The 16,924-nt window shown below is 45.9% G+C and overlaps 1 protein-coding gene across 1 annotated transcript; it reads left to right on the forward strand.

Annotated features, from left to right (window-relative positions):
* The first annotated feature begins 4,327 nt into the window (after positions 1 to 4,327).
* On the forward strand, positions 4,328 to 12,901 carry LOC141736947 (microtubule-actin cross-linking factor 1, isoforms 6/7-like). Its single transcript, XM_074571620.1, has 6 exons — positions 4,328 to 4,375; positions 6,523 to 6,754; positions 7,106 to 7,332; positions 8,030 to 8,152; positions 8,860 to 8,961; positions 12,686 to 12,901. Exons 2-6 carry the CDS (start codon positions 6,709 to 6,711, stop codon positions 12,899 to 12,901), a joined length of 714 nt encoding a protein of 237 aa, XP_074427721.1. The 5' UTR covers positions 4,328 to 4,375; positions 6,523 to 6,708.
* The last annotated feature ends 4,023 nt before the right edge of the window (positions 12,902 to 16,924 follow it).

A 16,924-nucleotide genomic window follows, 5' to 3' on the forward strand; every position in this document is an offset into this window, starting at 1 on the left:
GATGGCATGTAAGGGAGCAAGAATTGTAACACGGGGTCCTTCTCGGGCTCCCAGCCGAGAGGCGCCTTTACCGCCAGCAATAAAAAGGGGGTTTAGCTAATGTGTACGTCTGCTGCCTTCTTCCCTGTACCCACGCATGAACTAGAAGAGAAGTGCAAGCGTTTTACCGTTTCTGTAGAAGTTCAGGTCAACATTTAAACAGCCAAAGCTCTGAAGAGTTACACTGACCCTTACTTAGGCACTTACTTTGTCTCCCTTTGAGAAATAACTAAGCACATTCCCTCCTAGCCACAGTCCAGCATCCAGAAGCATCCAGAACACGCAGACAAACCTCCACCATTTTTTCAGCAATGTTTCAAGTCATGCGATACTTAGCCCAGGACTTCACCAAATGTCACTAAACTCGGAGACTTTGACCCAGCCAGCCATGGCCACGGGGCTTCAGCTCACCATTTCTGTGTCAGAGCCATCAGACAGATGACCCCGTCCTCCTTGAGACACCCCTTGGGGCAGCCGTACCCAGCGCCGGGTGGCTGGATATGGCCTTTGCTCCATGGGGAGGCGCTTCCTGGGAGCAGGATCTCTCACTGGGGCACTGGGAAGCCCTCCTGAGGCCTGCATGTCTGAGAGACGGCTCTGCACTGCTCCCTCACTCACTAAAACCAGGGGCGGAGGAAGGCTGCCCTGGTGGCCTCCAAAAGAATCAGCTCCCCTGGGCTCCTCTGCGGCCACTGGGCACCTTTGCTGTCAGGAGGCTCTCAGCGCTGCTCTGCCACCGGCCGTCGCCTCCCTGCAGGATGCTCTCCAGCACATGGTACATCTCTGCTCGGTCTCCCTGGGGGGCAAAGATCGAAAGGGAGAGATGGGGTTTGCCTGGCCCCCATTCCCAGGGTGCCACAAGAGAGAGCTGCCACCCCCAAACCGCTGTGTGATGCAGACGCCACACACGAGCTGCAGACATGGGTCAGGACAGCTTTGGGGAGCAGGAGAGCCATTCTGCGGTGCCCTCAGAGCTGGCAGAAAGCAGAGCTGCAGACAACGGGGGGGAAGCCCAGGGCAGCCAACGGCAGGGTGCGGCACCTGCAGAAATGCCCGGCTCCTGCAGCCTCGGCCCCGGGGCTGCAGCTCGGGGCTGGCACCGGCTGGGGCTTTGCTGGGAAAAACCAGGCGAGAGTCACCCTGACGTCCCACACACGTACCTCGTGCCGGGACCTGCCAACCCGTCCCTCTGCCCAGCACCGCCACGGGATGCAGAAAGCAGCGCTGCTGGCCCTGGTGTGGTCCTGAGCCATGTCTCAGCAGACGAGTCCTTAACCAGCATCTCTTGCCCGCTCCTCACCAGCACTTCTCCTCCCTCCCCTCCCTGACCAGCTCCCCTCTGCTCTCCCCGGCCCTCTGGCCCTTCCCGCCCCTCTCCCCACCTTCTCTCCCTCCCTGACCTCCTCCTCCCGGCGTGCTCCAGGGCCTGGCCCTCGGCCAGGGCAGCCCCGGGGAGGCGGCCATGTTTCCCGCGGGGTCAGAGGGCAGGAGGGGGCGCCCCGGGGCACGCTGGGAGTTGTGGACCCGGCAGGAGGCTCCCGGCGGCCATCTTGTGTCGGCTGAGGGGAGGCTGGCACAGGCCGACAGGACAGATCTGCAGAGCCGGGAGCTGCGGTGAGTCCTGGGCCCTTGGGTTCCTGTCAGCCCTCTTCTGCCTCCCTGTTCCTCCCTGCCCTTCCCCTTTCCCTCTGGGTCCTGTTTTTCGCCTCCCTGTACCTCCCTTCCTCTCTCTTGCTGTGCTCTGCTCCCTGTCCGCCCTTTCTCTTTTCTCCAAGCCCCTCTCTCTCTCTGTCATCCTTCCTCTCCCTCTACTTTCCCCGTCACCCTTCTTTCCTGCTCCCTGGGCCTCTTGGTTTCTCTCTCTCTCCTCTGCACAGAGGCCCCAGGCTGAGTGTGGAGCTCGCACCGTGCAGTGGGGTCAAACCCATATGGCTACTGGACAGACCTCTCTCTCCCTGCTGAGCACAGAGTAACTAGGATTGGGGTTTTTTTAGCCGCCTCAATTAAGCGACTCCAGTTAGATAGGATGAACCCCGGCTTCAAAGTTTTACTCTGTTTTTTTTTCTTTACTCTGGGACCAGTTAATGAAGATATGCCACTACTATGTACTGGTAAACAGTGGGTTCACTCATTTGTCTTCCTGTTATGTCCACAATGAACAAACAGGCTCTGTTAAGACTAGCTATATAACATGAGCTTGACAAACTATCTTGTTTAGTCACTGTGAACCAAATCATGCTTGCTTTACTTCCAGGATTGTCCCCCCAATCATTCTGCTTGCATGAGAGGCCCTTCAGATGAGCTTCTATTTTTGCATTTTCCCTGGGCTATGCCATTAGCTGGGATTTGATTGTTAAGTAGAAGATTAATGTCAGGCAATTTTAACACGTAATCTGATCTGGAATACTTGTTTACTGGAATTGTTTACCCAATAGTAGATCGTGGAGAAGATCAAGTCATTTATTGTTGTATTCAAAAAAAAAAAAAGGTTCTGAATGTGAATTGAAAACCGTTTTCTGTATTTACTTACCTTTCTGTTCTGATGTATTTACTGATGACTGTCTTTATTCCAAGTCATGGAATTCATAGAGTCGGTTCTGTGTGAGTAGCATGCAGTCAGTTTGGTTTGAACTAAGCCGTGGGCACAGCACTAGCGTAAGGTTTGGACCCAGAAATGTGCACGCTTGTGGGCCTTGTGTCAAATCATCTATTTGTGCACAGAAATAAACCACACAAAATTATTTTCTAAAAAATTTCAGGCTGCCCTTAGTTTCACCTTTGCCTCTTCTCCGCTAACCAGCATTATTTTCCCTGCTACAAGGTACACAAGGAGTTACATTCTGGGTAAGAGCTAGAGTCAGGGGGATTTGTGTTTTCATTGCTGTTTTGCCCTCAGAGGGCTGCTGAGAGTCATGGTCACTGTCTTTTCAATCTTCTCAGCCTCTCCTCCTCTGGGGAGGAGCAAGTAAGCAAGCCAGTATCAGGATGTCTTTTTAAGGGAAGAAGCTTAGTTGAAGACAAGAGGATGTATTTACACCGAGACTGATACAGGCCCTTTTCTGTGCCTTCATTAACTTAAACAAAGTCTGAGCTGAGCGGAACAGAGCATGTGCCTCTCATGTTCCTGCACAGGGGCTATAGGGTAGAAATGCATGGAGTTCACAGCACCAGGAGGGACAGTGCCTCACAAGAGAGTGGGATTTTCCTGAAAAGGGAGGAACGAGCTGAGAAAATAAATAAAAGTGGAGGGAAGGATCGGGCTACTCCTGCAAAAAACCTTTCCCTTTTGTCAGATCTACGGGTGCAAGTAAACAAAACCCAAATCCTTTGGCAAGTTGGAAGACACCTTGTGACCTTTCACTTCCACAAGTTTTATGCAAGTTTTGACTTACTTAGGTGGTGGATGATGAGAGGGAGTAGACAGCTGAGATGAAATTTAATTTACTTATTAATTACTTGCTAAACTTTGTGTCAATTAAGAAATAGCGCTGTTGTGAAGACAGAGGGGTCTTGTGGCCAGAGAGGAGACTGCTAAACTAGGTTGATAGTCTCTCCCAATCGGTCTTCCTTGTCCGTTTCTCCTTTTCACTGATTTCTTTGACTCTTCCTTGTGCTACTTCCCTCTTCTTAAAGCAAGGATAATTTGAATTCATATTCTTGCAATGCCAGTACCTCTTTCTGTGATGTTCTTCAATGGAAGGGTTTGAGGCAAGTGACAAATACCAACACGAAAAGTATATATGCAGTGGTGTTATGCACATGCCTGCAATATTGTTGACATTTCTGTCATTATAGGTACTAAATATGGGGAGTGTCTGTTGCCAAGATCATATGCATAGTTAGCATCTTATATTTTGCCTGTAATCAATCATCTGTCCTACGAGAGTATTGCCTGGACCTTTCCAGTGCGTCTCTAATTGTGGTGTTTAAAGCCTGGATAGCTCTCTCTGTTGGAATGGGAGCCATCACCGGCAGAGCAATCACTACCTTTGTTCGATATTATTTGCGCTTGACATTAGGATGAAGGGAATTTGTTTGGAATTTCTCGCCAGCTGGTTGTGTTAGAAGTGTGGACAGCTGTAATGTGGTGGTGCAAGCATAAGAAACTGAGAAGTTGTTTTGTTTGTTATAGCAACTGCGTGAGCTGATGGCTGAGCACAAGCCTCCTATAGATAAGATGAACAAAACGGGGCCTCAGTTGCGGGAGCTGAGCCCAGGGGAAGGTTTTTCTATCCAAGAGGAATATGTGGCAGCTGACACCCTTTAGAGTAGAATTAAGGAAGAAGTCAAAAAGCGCGCACTGGCACTGGATGAAGCCATTTCTCAGTGTACCCAGGTATCAATTTAAGTTTAAAGTATAATTGGGTTCATTCAAATGGAAAGATACGCAGACATTGTCATCTTACATGTCTGTATCAAGACTAAATTTCTGTGTTCTCTGTATTTTTCAACCTAAAGGCCTGTGAATGTTCGTATCACTGCTTATGGCCTTGATTTTTCTATTTCTTGAGGGGTTATAATTTGATATATTAGTATTAAGACTGCTGCAGTTGAAAAATGGTATTGCTTCTTAATTTTGAAGTAAAAAAAAGGAACATTTGGTCTAAAAGTGTGGGATTTTATTTTCACTTTATTCTTTTTTCTCTTGCTGGTCCGTTACTAGCTGATGCTTCCTTTGTATATGGATGTCACTGTTGATCAGTTAACTTGAATACAGTCATGTCTCGAACTTGGCAGCTTTAGTTACAGTCCGTTACCAACGGAACTAGAGGGTAGTTTGGCAGCGGTACCAGCATTTGGTCTTCGTTGCAGACCCACAAGAACTTAACATAACGTGTGCTTAAGCTGTTATGTAAAAGTATTGCGAGCAAAATTAGACCTCACAAAATGTTGTCGTGAGCATAAAATTCAGATCATGTCCATAAAAGCTGCCCATCTTAGATTCATCAGCCTATGCAGTGAACCTCGGCAGAGGATTGTTAGGTATCACGTTTTGGAGACTTTTAAATATTGAGTTAACTGTCATTAAACCCAAGCTGAAATTCTTTTACTCAACCCCAAATTCAGAAAAGAGCTCAGTAAAACTGTACATGAACCCATACAAAAACCGGAATAAAAATGGTTTGTTCTATACCGCTCCTTTGATAGGAAGCTCTCCCTTTTCTGTGTTCACTGGAAATTAAGTGCTATATTCTGCTCAGGTCCAAAATACTAACTAAAGAAATACACCTTAAAGTTCTCATCAAGTCGACATTCTAAATCATTTTTGTCGTAGGTCATTGTACTTCATGTCATATTCCTAGCCCCTACGGACTGAGTTTAAGAAGCTAAGGAAGAGAAGTGACATATTATCCTGCTTTTGAACTTGTTATAGACATTATGTTTTACTTTAGTCATTCTAAACACCTTCCTTATTCACACCTCTGAAAGATGCATGGAGCTGCACATTTGAAAATCAAGATATTTACTTAGCATTGGAGTCCCTGCTTTGTATGCGGTAGACATTAACATGTTGTACTGGCTAAGTACAGAAAGCAAGAATAAAAATGCATTCTTTGGTAACAGGTAGAGTATAATCAGATGTTGAGAAAATGCTTAATTATTTACGCAATACATTAAGGTTCATTTTCTGTACGTTAAGGTATATGCAGATGGCAAAGCAAAACATTGTAACGCCCGGAATGTAATTTTATATAATCTTTCTTTTTATCAAGATACATAAATATATATTATTAGGGCTCTGCACTACGATGGTTTACGTCAGTGTTTGTCTAGACAGTCCTGGAAGAAGAATTATTTAACTCTTCAGGTTTTAAATTATTTTAAGTTGCACTCCGCATCAAAGGCACCACATAACCTATGGAGCCATGTTACATGTTAACCTATGGAATCATGTTACAGAGCTGTAATTGAGTTTCTGGACACCTCCCTGGGCTCAGTCAACTGTGGGTCAACATAACACACGCTGTTGCGTGCTTTTAGTTGCAGAAAGTAACGTTCCTTTACTGCAGTAACAAGCATCGCCTGGGCACTAACAAACATCTTTTTGAATGACCCTACATATCGAATCTTAACCAGTGGTTATATGCCAGTATATTGGTCCTGATATGAAAAAGTATGCATATACTACTCAGGTAAACAGCTTGCTAAAATGATGAAATGGCTCATGAAAGAGCCGATGAGTCATGGCTCTCCATCTTCAGATGGAATGTCTCAGGACCGAAACCAGACTTCATAGTAAAATTCTTCCATCTGAGAGGAAGTACCATTTTGCAAGGTCATTTTTGTAATTTAGATATTGAAAGAGGGGAAGAACCACGAAGGGCAGTATTGCAAGTGGCACATACATATGTTGGCTAGAGATGTTAAATATGTTAATTTTAAAGTAGCTTTTTCCAAGAGAATTTCAAATGCCATTTTTCAGTTGTTTTTCTTTTTCCTAATTTCTCTGCCACTTTTTTCTGTCCTTTACCACCCTACCAGTTTCATGACAAGACAGATCCAACTCTTGAGAGTCTGAAGGGCATAGTTGAACGTCTGAGGCAGCCACCTTCAATCTCAGCAGAGGTTGAGAAGATTAAAGAGCAAATCAGTGAAAATAAGAACGTGTCAGTGGATCTGGAAAAACTTCAGCTGGTGTATGAGACGCTTAAACAGAGAGGGAAGGAAATGATTGCTCGCTCAGAAGGAGTCGATAAGGATATATCTGCTAAAGGTAATAGAGGGAGGAAAGTTTCATGTAGTGGAAATGCAGCAAGCTGCAGCATATAAAAATCTTCATTTCTGATGACCACTGATCCGGGGATTGTGTTCTCCTGGAGAAGCTGGAGAAGATGTATAAAAGCAAAGTATTTGTTTAAAATAATTCATCGTGGATATGACCGTTGTTTTATTTTTTAGGGTTATGGTGGCTGTTTCCACTTAAGATTATAAGGAGTGCTGTAAGGAAACAATTTTACAGTCTAAATTTTAAAAGATACCCATATGTTTCTGCTGTAGAACTGTAGAGAGATTTATGGCCAAGAATCGTTTGCCAAGGTAGTAATCTAGTTCCTCTGTTGTTTAGCTGTTCAAGATAAACTAGACCAAATGGTCCTCATTTGGGAAGACATCTGGAGCTTGACTGAGGAGAGGGAGGCCAAATTGTTGGATGTAATGAAACTAGCCGCGAAGTTATGGTGTAGTCACGTGGCTCTTGCAGCTACTATTAAAGATACTCAGGAGCTCATTGGAGAACTGGAGGGACCTGGAGTTGACCCGTCTGTAGTCACGCAAGAGCAAGAAGATGCTGAGGTCAGTAGAAAGTATTTTGTTGACTTATTTTATTTACAGTATGCGGAGAAAAGACAGAATTACTATGAAATACCACAGGAGGCTATTTTTTTAGAAACCAAGAGGGATAATTGTGTAGAAATTTACTCTAGTGATATCTCAAGAGTCTGTGGTAAATAACGTGTACCAGTTCTGAATTGCAATGAGCATGCAACATGTGCCTGTCCTTATATTTGCATATCTGCTTATAAACGTGTATATAATAAGCACGTCACTGAGACTTTTAAAAGTTATACGTACTTTAGATTCCCTGAGTAATAGGGAACATCTAAATGAAAGGTGTACGCATGTATCCTGCGCTATGTATTATGCTCTAAGCCTGTAATTATTCATGCTGATAGTTAAAGATTTGAGGGTTGACTGACAACCTCTGAAAAAGAAATCACTCTGATTAAAGAAATCTAATTGAAAACTTCCTGGTTTTTTTTTTCATCTCATGCAAAATGACATCATAAGCCATTGTTATAATTTAGACTGATGTCAGTTGATTTCACTCTGACCCTGCAAAAGGATGATTGTGTTTGAAGCGTCAGATTGTGAGTCCAAGGGACTTTAAAGAAACCACAGGCCGAATCCTGCCATGTCCTCTCTTGAAAACAAGCTGTACATAGATTATTAAAGTTAGTGTGAGCGGCATTGAATTTTTTTCTCTTTGTAGGCTGCTAAAGAAGAAACTGATGGACTACAAGAGGAACTAGCAACAGTTCTGAGCCTTGGCTCTGAACTTAGAGCTGCTTGTGGAGAGCCTGACAAACCTGTTGTCAACAAGAGTATAGATGAGGTATGGGAAATATCCCATCCCCTCCCTGCCCCCAACAAATTTTGAAAATAAACTTTTTGTGGCAAATGTAAGATACCCCTGAAGCTTTTATGATAACATAAGGTTTGCTTTTCAAGTAAATGGATCTTGGCTCGTATTAGTTTAGAATGTATAGAGAATTTTATTTTATCGATTTATGGGTTAAAAGTTCTGTAAAAGACAGAAAGGTTTTTTGTGAAAGAGTCACTGATTAATGTAACAGATGGCTTCTTTTTTGCAATAGGGGTGCTAGAATAAATTTGAAACGTGTCTGGTTTATGCCAAGTGCAACATCTTGACTGAGACAATCCTGCTTGGATGACTACAGAGTACTGACAATTTCTCCAGTGTTCAGCAGTGTATGTTTCTTTTAAGCTACCTTTTTGATAAGGATGCAGTTCCAAATGATTTAATAATACTATTTCCCATATTGACTGTAATCCGTAGGTTAAGAAAACTATTCAATAATCAGTATTGAATTTTACAGCTTTTGTCATCCAGAACGTCGAGTGTGTTCTGAAGGAAAGTAACTATGCAGTGATAAGGAGAACAAGAGTTTTAACATGGAATTAATATGAACTATTCATGCTTAGTTTATTGGTGTTATTGATGAGTGAATAATTAGCGAACGCACATTATACAGCAGTAACATTCTTTTGTCCACTGGAGTAAATTTCACCTATTTGCAGCTGAATTCTGCCTGGGATGCCTTAAGCAAAACACGGAAAGAACGGGCAGATAAGCTTGTTGAAGCTCTGCAGGCAGCTGTTCAATACCAAGATGGACTGCAGGTAAGATGGTGTGATACACCTAACCCAATCTTGAGTCAATAGGATTTGATGTGGTTGTAGTCAAAAATGTTACGTGATTGGGAAGGTGACATGTGTCACTGATTCTAGCGACTATTTTCTTCAGTAGGCAGATATTTTTTCTCGGGCTTGGTTGGGTTGGAGGTTTTTCTTCCATTAAAGACTAAATCTGTTTGGGTTGTTTTCTTCATGTAGTTGTTCATATACTCCTCTATGTATAGATTCGAAATTGATGTCCCCTTTATTGGTAAGACACAAGTTTAGAGTAATCCTGCTCACATTTTCTGGTGGTAGTCAGTACTTAACATAATAGGCGAGTTGAAGGTGTGACATGTTTACATGATCTGAAAGGAATAGAATACAGGTCCGTATACTCACTTGCTGCTGTTTTCTTTGAGTGGAGGACCGTGAAAGAACTTCAATTTTATTCCACCTTTTTTATAAGTCCAATATTTCAGTTTGACTATTTTAAGCCCAAAATATTAATGTAATGTTACTGGACCATTACACGAATTCTTAGCGTAATAATACTAAGAATATAGACATACTGGACCATCATACTAACTCTTACCGTAATTTATCCAATCACAATACTTTGGAAGATGATTCACTTTTAAAATGGGTAGGTGAACTTTCCAGCAGTTTTTTAAGATATCTTTTCTCTATATGTGCTGTATTTTATTTCATTTTTTTGCCTATTCTTTGCAAGTTTTGGCTGAGTGGCAGGCCTCACGTCTTTTGTCAGTGAACAGCTGGAAAATGGAAACATTTGAAAAGTTTTCACGGTCAGATTTTGCAAAACTCTCTTTTTGCCCAGTGGAATTACTGTCTTTCTTGGTTCATTAGATCTTTAAAAACAGAGTTTCACATGACACTGAGGGCAGTTGCTTGTGTGTTCAGTGCAGACCAAGCAGCAGAACACATCTTAATAACAATGCAACATCTTGTTTTCCGGTGCGCCCTGGCTATGTATTTTTCTCCAAGTTCTCTTATTTTCATACTGCACAGAGGTCGACTTGTAGGGTTACATTAGGAACATTGCCGTTGCTTTAAGAGCTTTGTATTTCCTGGGGCTGCACGTTGTACCTCCTGCAAGCTTGGTACTTTGTAAAAGAACTGTATTTAACTGCCGCCTTACGCTCATTTCAATAGACACTATTAAAAGTATTGTGGGCAGATTGTTAGCTACCGCTGCCTCACCCTGTTGAGCGTGTTGGGGGGGTTAGTTCTCCTTTTCTCAAGGAGCTGTGTAGCAGTGGGCAGCTCTGAGAAGCCGTCCTAAGCCCTTCTCCGTAATGAATCACAGATAACAGGCAGGAGGAAAAAGGGCCTGGCAGAGGTATTTCTTCCTCTATGTAATTAATTGCCCAGAGTGCTATAGGTGTTCTTAATCTTTAACTGGAGTGTTCTTGAGGTTGTTCTGCATTATATCAGGAGTAAAAGAAGTACCCACAAAGCCTCAGAACTGGGGAGACTTCATTTGTTTTTTGAAGTTCCAACTGCCTTATCCTGAGGAGATTCAGTCACGCTCAGGTATTGGCCATCACTGTCTAATCTGTACTGAATGGGTCGTGTTCCATCTTCCTGATACAGATAGCGTTATCCTTCAACAGAAGTTCTTTTGTCATCATCATTTAAAGTGTGTTATCATTCAGCTGCCACCTTCCATCTTTGCTCCGAAGGAGTGCAGAACAGAGTTTGTCTTGTATTTACCTTTCGGGGTATTCATAAAAATTGCTGATTTACTCAAGAAGTAGAGTACTAGTCAGCATGAATAGTACTGGCAGGATATTGCTGCTAATAGGAGTTCAGTCTTGCAGCATGTACATTCTCGTAACCATTACGTGGAATACTTTAGTTAATACTTGATCCCCTGTATTGCAAAAAACCCTAGGTTCCGCTGAAGAAAGCTGTTTGGTTTGGTTTTGTTTTGTTTTTCAAAGCGCACAGCAATCTTGTTCTCTGGAGTAAAAAATTCTGGTATTTTACTTGTAATGGCACTCCTTGGCTTTCACAGGCTGTAAGGTTATTATGTGCAGGCTTCTTCTGCTGTGACTTTTACGTGTTCTGGTTTCTACCGTGAACAGCTTCCTTGAGGCTCTGAAAGAATGCCTCCACAGCTTCACTTCTGCAATTATAGGCTTTATCTAAATGCTCACGCAGATCACAACATTCCCAGTACATTAGTAAGGTGAAAATCAAAATTTCAGGGTAACTTAGACCTGGCGAATTCCACAGGCGAATTCCATGGACTGGTCGTTGGGACTATATGGCCTTCTCGGAGCTGTTCTTCAACTAGCTGATGAAGGTGGCGCAACTTTTCGCGTGACAAGGGCCACTGTTCCACCCAAACAGGGTTATTAGATTTCCAGGTTAAGTTTAAGGTGGCTTGCACCTCAGTGGCCCCTAAGACAAATGTGACCCAATCTGTATTCCCCATTGGCTCCTACGGTCTCAGCCCCATAAAGTAATTGGCGTAGTTAACACAAAAGGACGGACTGAGGCAACACGATTTTCGGGCCCCTGGGTCTGAATTATGTGTTTGCTCTGTAAAGGCAAAGCATTCCCGCCAATGCCCATTAATGCCTTCCCCATTTGTACTAACGGCCAGTTCACAGGCCATCTGTCTTTAGAGATGACTCTGACATCCGCTCCGGTGTCCGGAATACCGCTCATGCAAACAGGATCTTTCCTTGCATCGTTAATGTGCACTGCATCAATGGTCGGCCAGCACTGACGGATTGCGTCCGTAGTATCTGTGGGTTCCTGGCTGAGCCAAAGCCTCGGTTCCCCCTTTGTGTTTGAACAACTTTCGGGGGACAGGCACCAAAATACAGCAATTGGGCTATCCTGGAGCCGCAGGGTATTGTGCAGAGGGGTGCTGGGGTCCATTTAGTCTCGCAGGGTATAACACAGAGTAATTTACCAGGGCATGCAATAACATATAGGAAAAAAACAAAAACATATCTCTATGGTACTGCTTTGAATCAGGTGTCCTATTTCTCTTTTTCTGCTGCTTTCTCGTAGCGCGTATGGCATACTTTTGTGCTAATGTGGCACATTCCCTGTCTAATCGTTCCTGTTTGGGTTTCTCTTTTTCTTTTTTTCTTTTTTTTTCTTTTTTTTTCTTTTTTCTTTTTTTTCTCGTTTTTCTTTTTTTTTCTTTTTTCTTTTTTTTTGTTTTTTCTTTCTTTTTTTTTTTTCATCACTTACGACTGACATAAAAGTTTGCCTTTGCAACAAGAGCTCACCCTGAAGTTCCTCATTTTCCTACAGAGCATCCTATAGATTTTGGCTCAGCTCCTTCTCCTGATCAACCATGATCTTATAGACAAACAACGAACAGCCAGCCATACACCCTGCACGGGCGAGCCGTTCCCGAGAGCGTAAGCGTGTCGGCTGGTGAAAACTCCACCAATATTTCAGGACTTCCATCGGTTCTACGGCCCACCCTGGTCTATCTACCTGGGGCAACCTTGTCCACCTTCGTGGCTCTGGCCCAAAGTTTAACCCCTCCTGCGTCCCACATTTTTATACTAAAAATAGCGATTGCACTGACACCATCGCAATTAACAGAGACCCATTTCAGTATCTTTTTTAAGGTCTGGAGGCTCGTATATACGTGATGTTTCCACAAGAGTCCCTCCATTAGCCCTAGTCCCGATTTTTCTTCTGAAGATTTGTTACTCCCCATAACTCCCCACAGCTCACCTCTCTTGACGAGGTGATTGAAGCCGGCTCCTGCTTCCTTTCAGCAGCACTTAAGTTCTGTGGGGCTCGCCACTGGTCAAACCTCGTTAATCGCTCCGTCTCACATGGGGCACCATTTGTGGCAATTAGGCATGGACTCCGTTCGGTGCACAAACGAAATCGCTTTATTTTAGGCAGCAGCCTCCTTAAATACCCTCTGCAACAGAGCTAGCAATTTCCCACTGCTACATCCTTATCATGTGATTACACAGCACATAGCACACATACCACATACCATACATGGTGTAAACCAAGACAAGCTAGTCATCTTTAGCAACCCGGCTGGCCTTCAGCGCTCTCTCCTTTTCTTCCTCTTATCATGGCCCAGGTGCTGTGTAGCTAGGGCTTGTTTACTTATCCCACGGTTTGCCGTCAGTGAGAGCGATGAGAACTCCAGGGCTCGTTCCGGGTGCCGCGTCCGCAGGTCCTTCGGCATCCACAATTAGTAGCCACAACTTCAAAGACTCCATTGTCAATGGTGAGGAGGGTGAGTGTTCCACCACCCAGGTCAAACCCAGCATGTTCTTCTCGACCTCGCTCTTGTCCAGTCCATAAGCAATGGCAGCAGCCGTTGGCTCATTGATGATTCTCATCACATTCAGCCCAGCAAAGGTACCAGCATCCTTTGTAGCCTGACGCTGAGCATCATTGAAGTGGGCTGGCACAGTAACAACAGCATGGGTAACTTTCTTCCCCAGGTAAGCCTCTGCAGTTTCCTTCATCTTTGTCAGGACCATAGCAGAAATTTCTTCAAGAGCAAAGATTTTTGTCTGTCCACCTCCAACATCGACTTGAATATGGGGCTTGGCTTTCTGCTCAACAGCCTTGAACGGCAGGTACTCAATGTCCTGCTGCACGGAAGGGCCATTCCAGGTGCGGCCGATGAGCCGCTTGGCATCAAACACAGTGTTCTCGGGTTTGGATGTAAGCTGGTTCTTGGTGGCGTCCCCGATCAAGTGCTCCCCATCGGGCGTGAATGCCACGTAGGATAGGACGGCGTGATACGGTTCCCCTGGTCATTGGAGATGATTTCCAGCCGGCCATTCTTGAAGATGCCCACACAGGCAGGAGTAGGTGGTGACCAGGTCGATGCCCACCACTGTGCCCACGTCCTCCTCCTCCTCCTCCTTGTCGTCCGCCCACACGGCACCCAGCAGCAGCAGCACCAACAGGAGGTGCCTCATGCCGACCGCTCGCCTGCACCGTCCGCCACCGACCAACCGCAGGAGATGAGAACTAAGTGGCTTGCAAATAGGAGGAAAAGAACTTTTTCCTCTGATTCCCAGGGCAAGAGCCCAAACTCAGCATTGTCTTTGGGCTAAGAGATACTGCACACGGGGTTGCACCTGGTCACAGAGGAGAGCAAAGCAGGAAGCAGGTTCAACCAGGAGCTAAGATTTTAACAGGACAGAAAGCTTCCTCGCTTTCTTTCTGAGGACTATGAAAAGTGGTGTCACCTAGACTGCTTCCTCCCATGCTCCCAACCTCCCTACGGTGTTTCTGCTTTCCATGGCTCCCCAGAGCACCTTCCTTCGCTGCAGCACCAGAACCCCTCAGAAGTAAACGCAGGGAGCAGCGCAGCACAGGTGAGACACGGCACGGCAGGAGCGACCCCAGACACTGAGGCTGGGCTCAGCCTAAGAGAGGGACTCATCACAGTGGTTAATTCTGCAGCAGTCACACTCTTCAGAGGGTAGGAGCAATTAAAAGTTATTTTCGAGGAGGAACGGAGAAAAACGACTGTTTTAAGAAAAGAAGAGGAACGCTCCAGCAGCACTGGGACAACCAAAGAGGCCTCTTTTTAAGCCCCTTCCCTGCTGGTGTCCTGTAACGTCTCTTCGTCTCTTTTGTTTGCTTGGAACTGCCTTAGCTGGAAATGCTGCCCGGTCTCAACTCCGTTTGTGAACTGATTATGGTTGAGGGCTCTTTTATTCAGATCTGTAGAAACAGAGCTCATACTCAAGAAGATGGCTCATGGCATTATTTCCAATGAGAAAGAAATCAAAATAGAGTGCAAAGCTTTCTTCTCCCGTTTCATGTCACAAATTAACACGGTTTGTATCACTTAGGGGCAACTTTGAATTTAGAATTTAGGATAAATAGTACTCAACACGACGAGTGGCCTCAACGTTTCAGAGAACTTCCACACATTTGCACAGATTTACTGAGGTGTAACTAAACTGAAATCAAGTCCTAGTTTTTAAAGTAAGAAAGGCGCATTTTTGACTTTTTTTTGGTCTTTCTTTCTGAGACAAAGAGAGAAGGATTGGGGGGGCTGAAAACTACAAGGTTATTTCTATGTTTTGTCCTAGTTTCCTGTCATAACTGATTTTAAAGCTGCAAATTATTTTCTTTCTCAAAAATAGTTACTGGTAAACATCTTGGTACCATCCATGACAACGAATTTGCCAGCAGGGAAGGAGGTGGGTGGTGATTTTAGTGATTTTTGAGTGTATTCAGCAAAAATCCCGTGCTGGAATGGCTTCTGTGAGCCACCGGTCACCACTTTAGGCGCTCAGCATCACACCTCCCTTAAAATACCCCCAATTCTATTCAGATAACGCAGCAGGAATGGGTTTGGTGGTAATTAACACTATTGGTAACAGACTTGGTAAAGGTTCCAGGGGCCTGTTGGTGGAATTTATGGGAAATACTTAACCTGTTAATCACTTTGGAGTTGCGGTTTAAGTTCCTCCTAAACCCACGACCTGATTTGATTGTGCGACATTGTTTGGGGTATAAACTTAATCTAAGCGTTAAAAATGCGCAATTCAAAATACTTGAGGATGGCAAGAAAGGCTAAAGGATGGTCTTGGCGGAATGATTTACCTCTCGGGTGTTTTTTTTGATACCTTCCAGGCAGAATGGCCAGGGATTTGGGGGGTTTTGGCTGATGAAAGACTAAAATGTGCGCCCAGCCATTGGAAGAAGAGCAAACTCTGGGAAAAGGGGGGACGAGGGAACCGCTGTTGAGGAGTCAGCGTGTGGTTGGTGCAAGGCCCAGGCTGCGTAGGCCCTTCCAGCTGACGTTGACCTTGTCCCAGTGGCTCGGCCAGTCCTCAACAGCAGGCTTTTTGAGCCAAAGTTGGCTAGAAATGTGCCGAAATGCCCGGCGAAGCGCTGTCATGGAGCGTTGCCGGCCTTCTACGTTCTACACAACATTCTGAAGAACTTGGTGCTCGGTGGTGGTAGCTTTTGCATCTGGCTGATCTTCTTGGAGCTGAGCCGGGCTGGGCCGGGGCGCTCCGGAAGCTGAGGGGGCCGGGGGAAAATGGCAGCCGCCTGGAAATGAATGCGGGGCGGTCTGGGGGGAAAGCGTGGCTCGGCGGACGGGTGGTGGGTCGGGCCAGGCCCGCGGGGCTCCCGCGAGCACGTGGTGAGGCAGCTGGAGCGCGTCAAGGTGAGTGGGCGGCCCCGAGGGGTGGTGGGGTGGGGCGGGAGGGCCCTGAGTGGGGCTGGGGGCACGGGGGGCCTGAGGGGGGGCCTTGGCGGGTGTGAGGGGGGTGGCTGGGCCCGGCTCCCCGCGGGGTGCCTATGTCCTGGGGGGTTTGGGGTGCTGTGGGGTGGCTGCGCTCCCTCAGTGTTGCCCAGGGGGGCTGCAGAGGGGCTGAGGCAGCAGAGAGGGGGAGCTGGTTTGGGGCCTGCCAGGGAGAGTGGGACTCCTGCTGGCGGGGCTGGCAAAGGGGCTGGCGTGGCTGGTTTGGGGGCTGAGAAAGAGAGGGAGTTGTGTGGCTTTGGGCTGAGGAAGAGGGCTCGAGATGAAATCCGCGCCAGGCCCCTTCTCTCTGCGTGGAGGGTCCGTCCTGGCCCCGCTGCTGAGGGCAGAGGTGGGGTGGGGGTCCCCCAGCTCGTCCCCCTTGGCTGGCTGGGACGATCGTCAGCCAGATCGTGTCCTCCATCACGGCCTCCCTGCGCTTCGATGGGGCCCTCAGTGTCAACCTGGCGGAGTTCCAGACCAAGCTGGCTGCCGCGCTGCTTCGTTTCTTCAGAATTCCACATTTTGGATAGATTTTGGGGGAGGAAAGCACTTTCTGCTTAAAATAGAGAAATAATACAGTTTTTCTTTCAAGGTCTGGTTCTCCCAGTCGAACTAAAGTGGTTTTTTTCGGCCGTTTAGTTTTCAGAGTCCACCCGGGTGGGGTTGGGCTGGTAAAACGCGGTACCTCTGTCGCAAAAAACTCTAATTCTTTTGCCG

Source organism: Larus michahellis, unplaced genomic scaffold, assembly GCF_964199755.1.
Source record: "Larus michahellis unplaced genomic scaffold, bLarMic1.1 SCAFFOLD_78, whole genome shotgun sequence".
NCBI classification, from domain to species: Eukaryota; Metazoa; Chordata; class Aves; order Charadriiformes; family Laridae; genus Larus; species Larus michahellis.

Excerpts from the sequence above, each read along its gene's own strand:
- LOC141736947 (XM_074571620.1), top strand. The coding sequence starts at position 6,709 with ATGATTGCTCGCTCAGAAGGAGTCGATAAGGATATATCTGCTAAAG. Across the intron at positions 6,755-7,105 it reads TAAGGATATATCTGCTAAAG|CTGTTCAAGATAAACTAGAC; the intron begins GTAATAGAGGGA and ends TCTGTTGTTTAG. Across the intron at positions 8,153-8,859 it reads TCAACAAGAGTATAGATGAG|CTGAATTCTGCCTGGGATGC; the intron begins GTATGGGAAATA and ends ACCTATTTGCAG.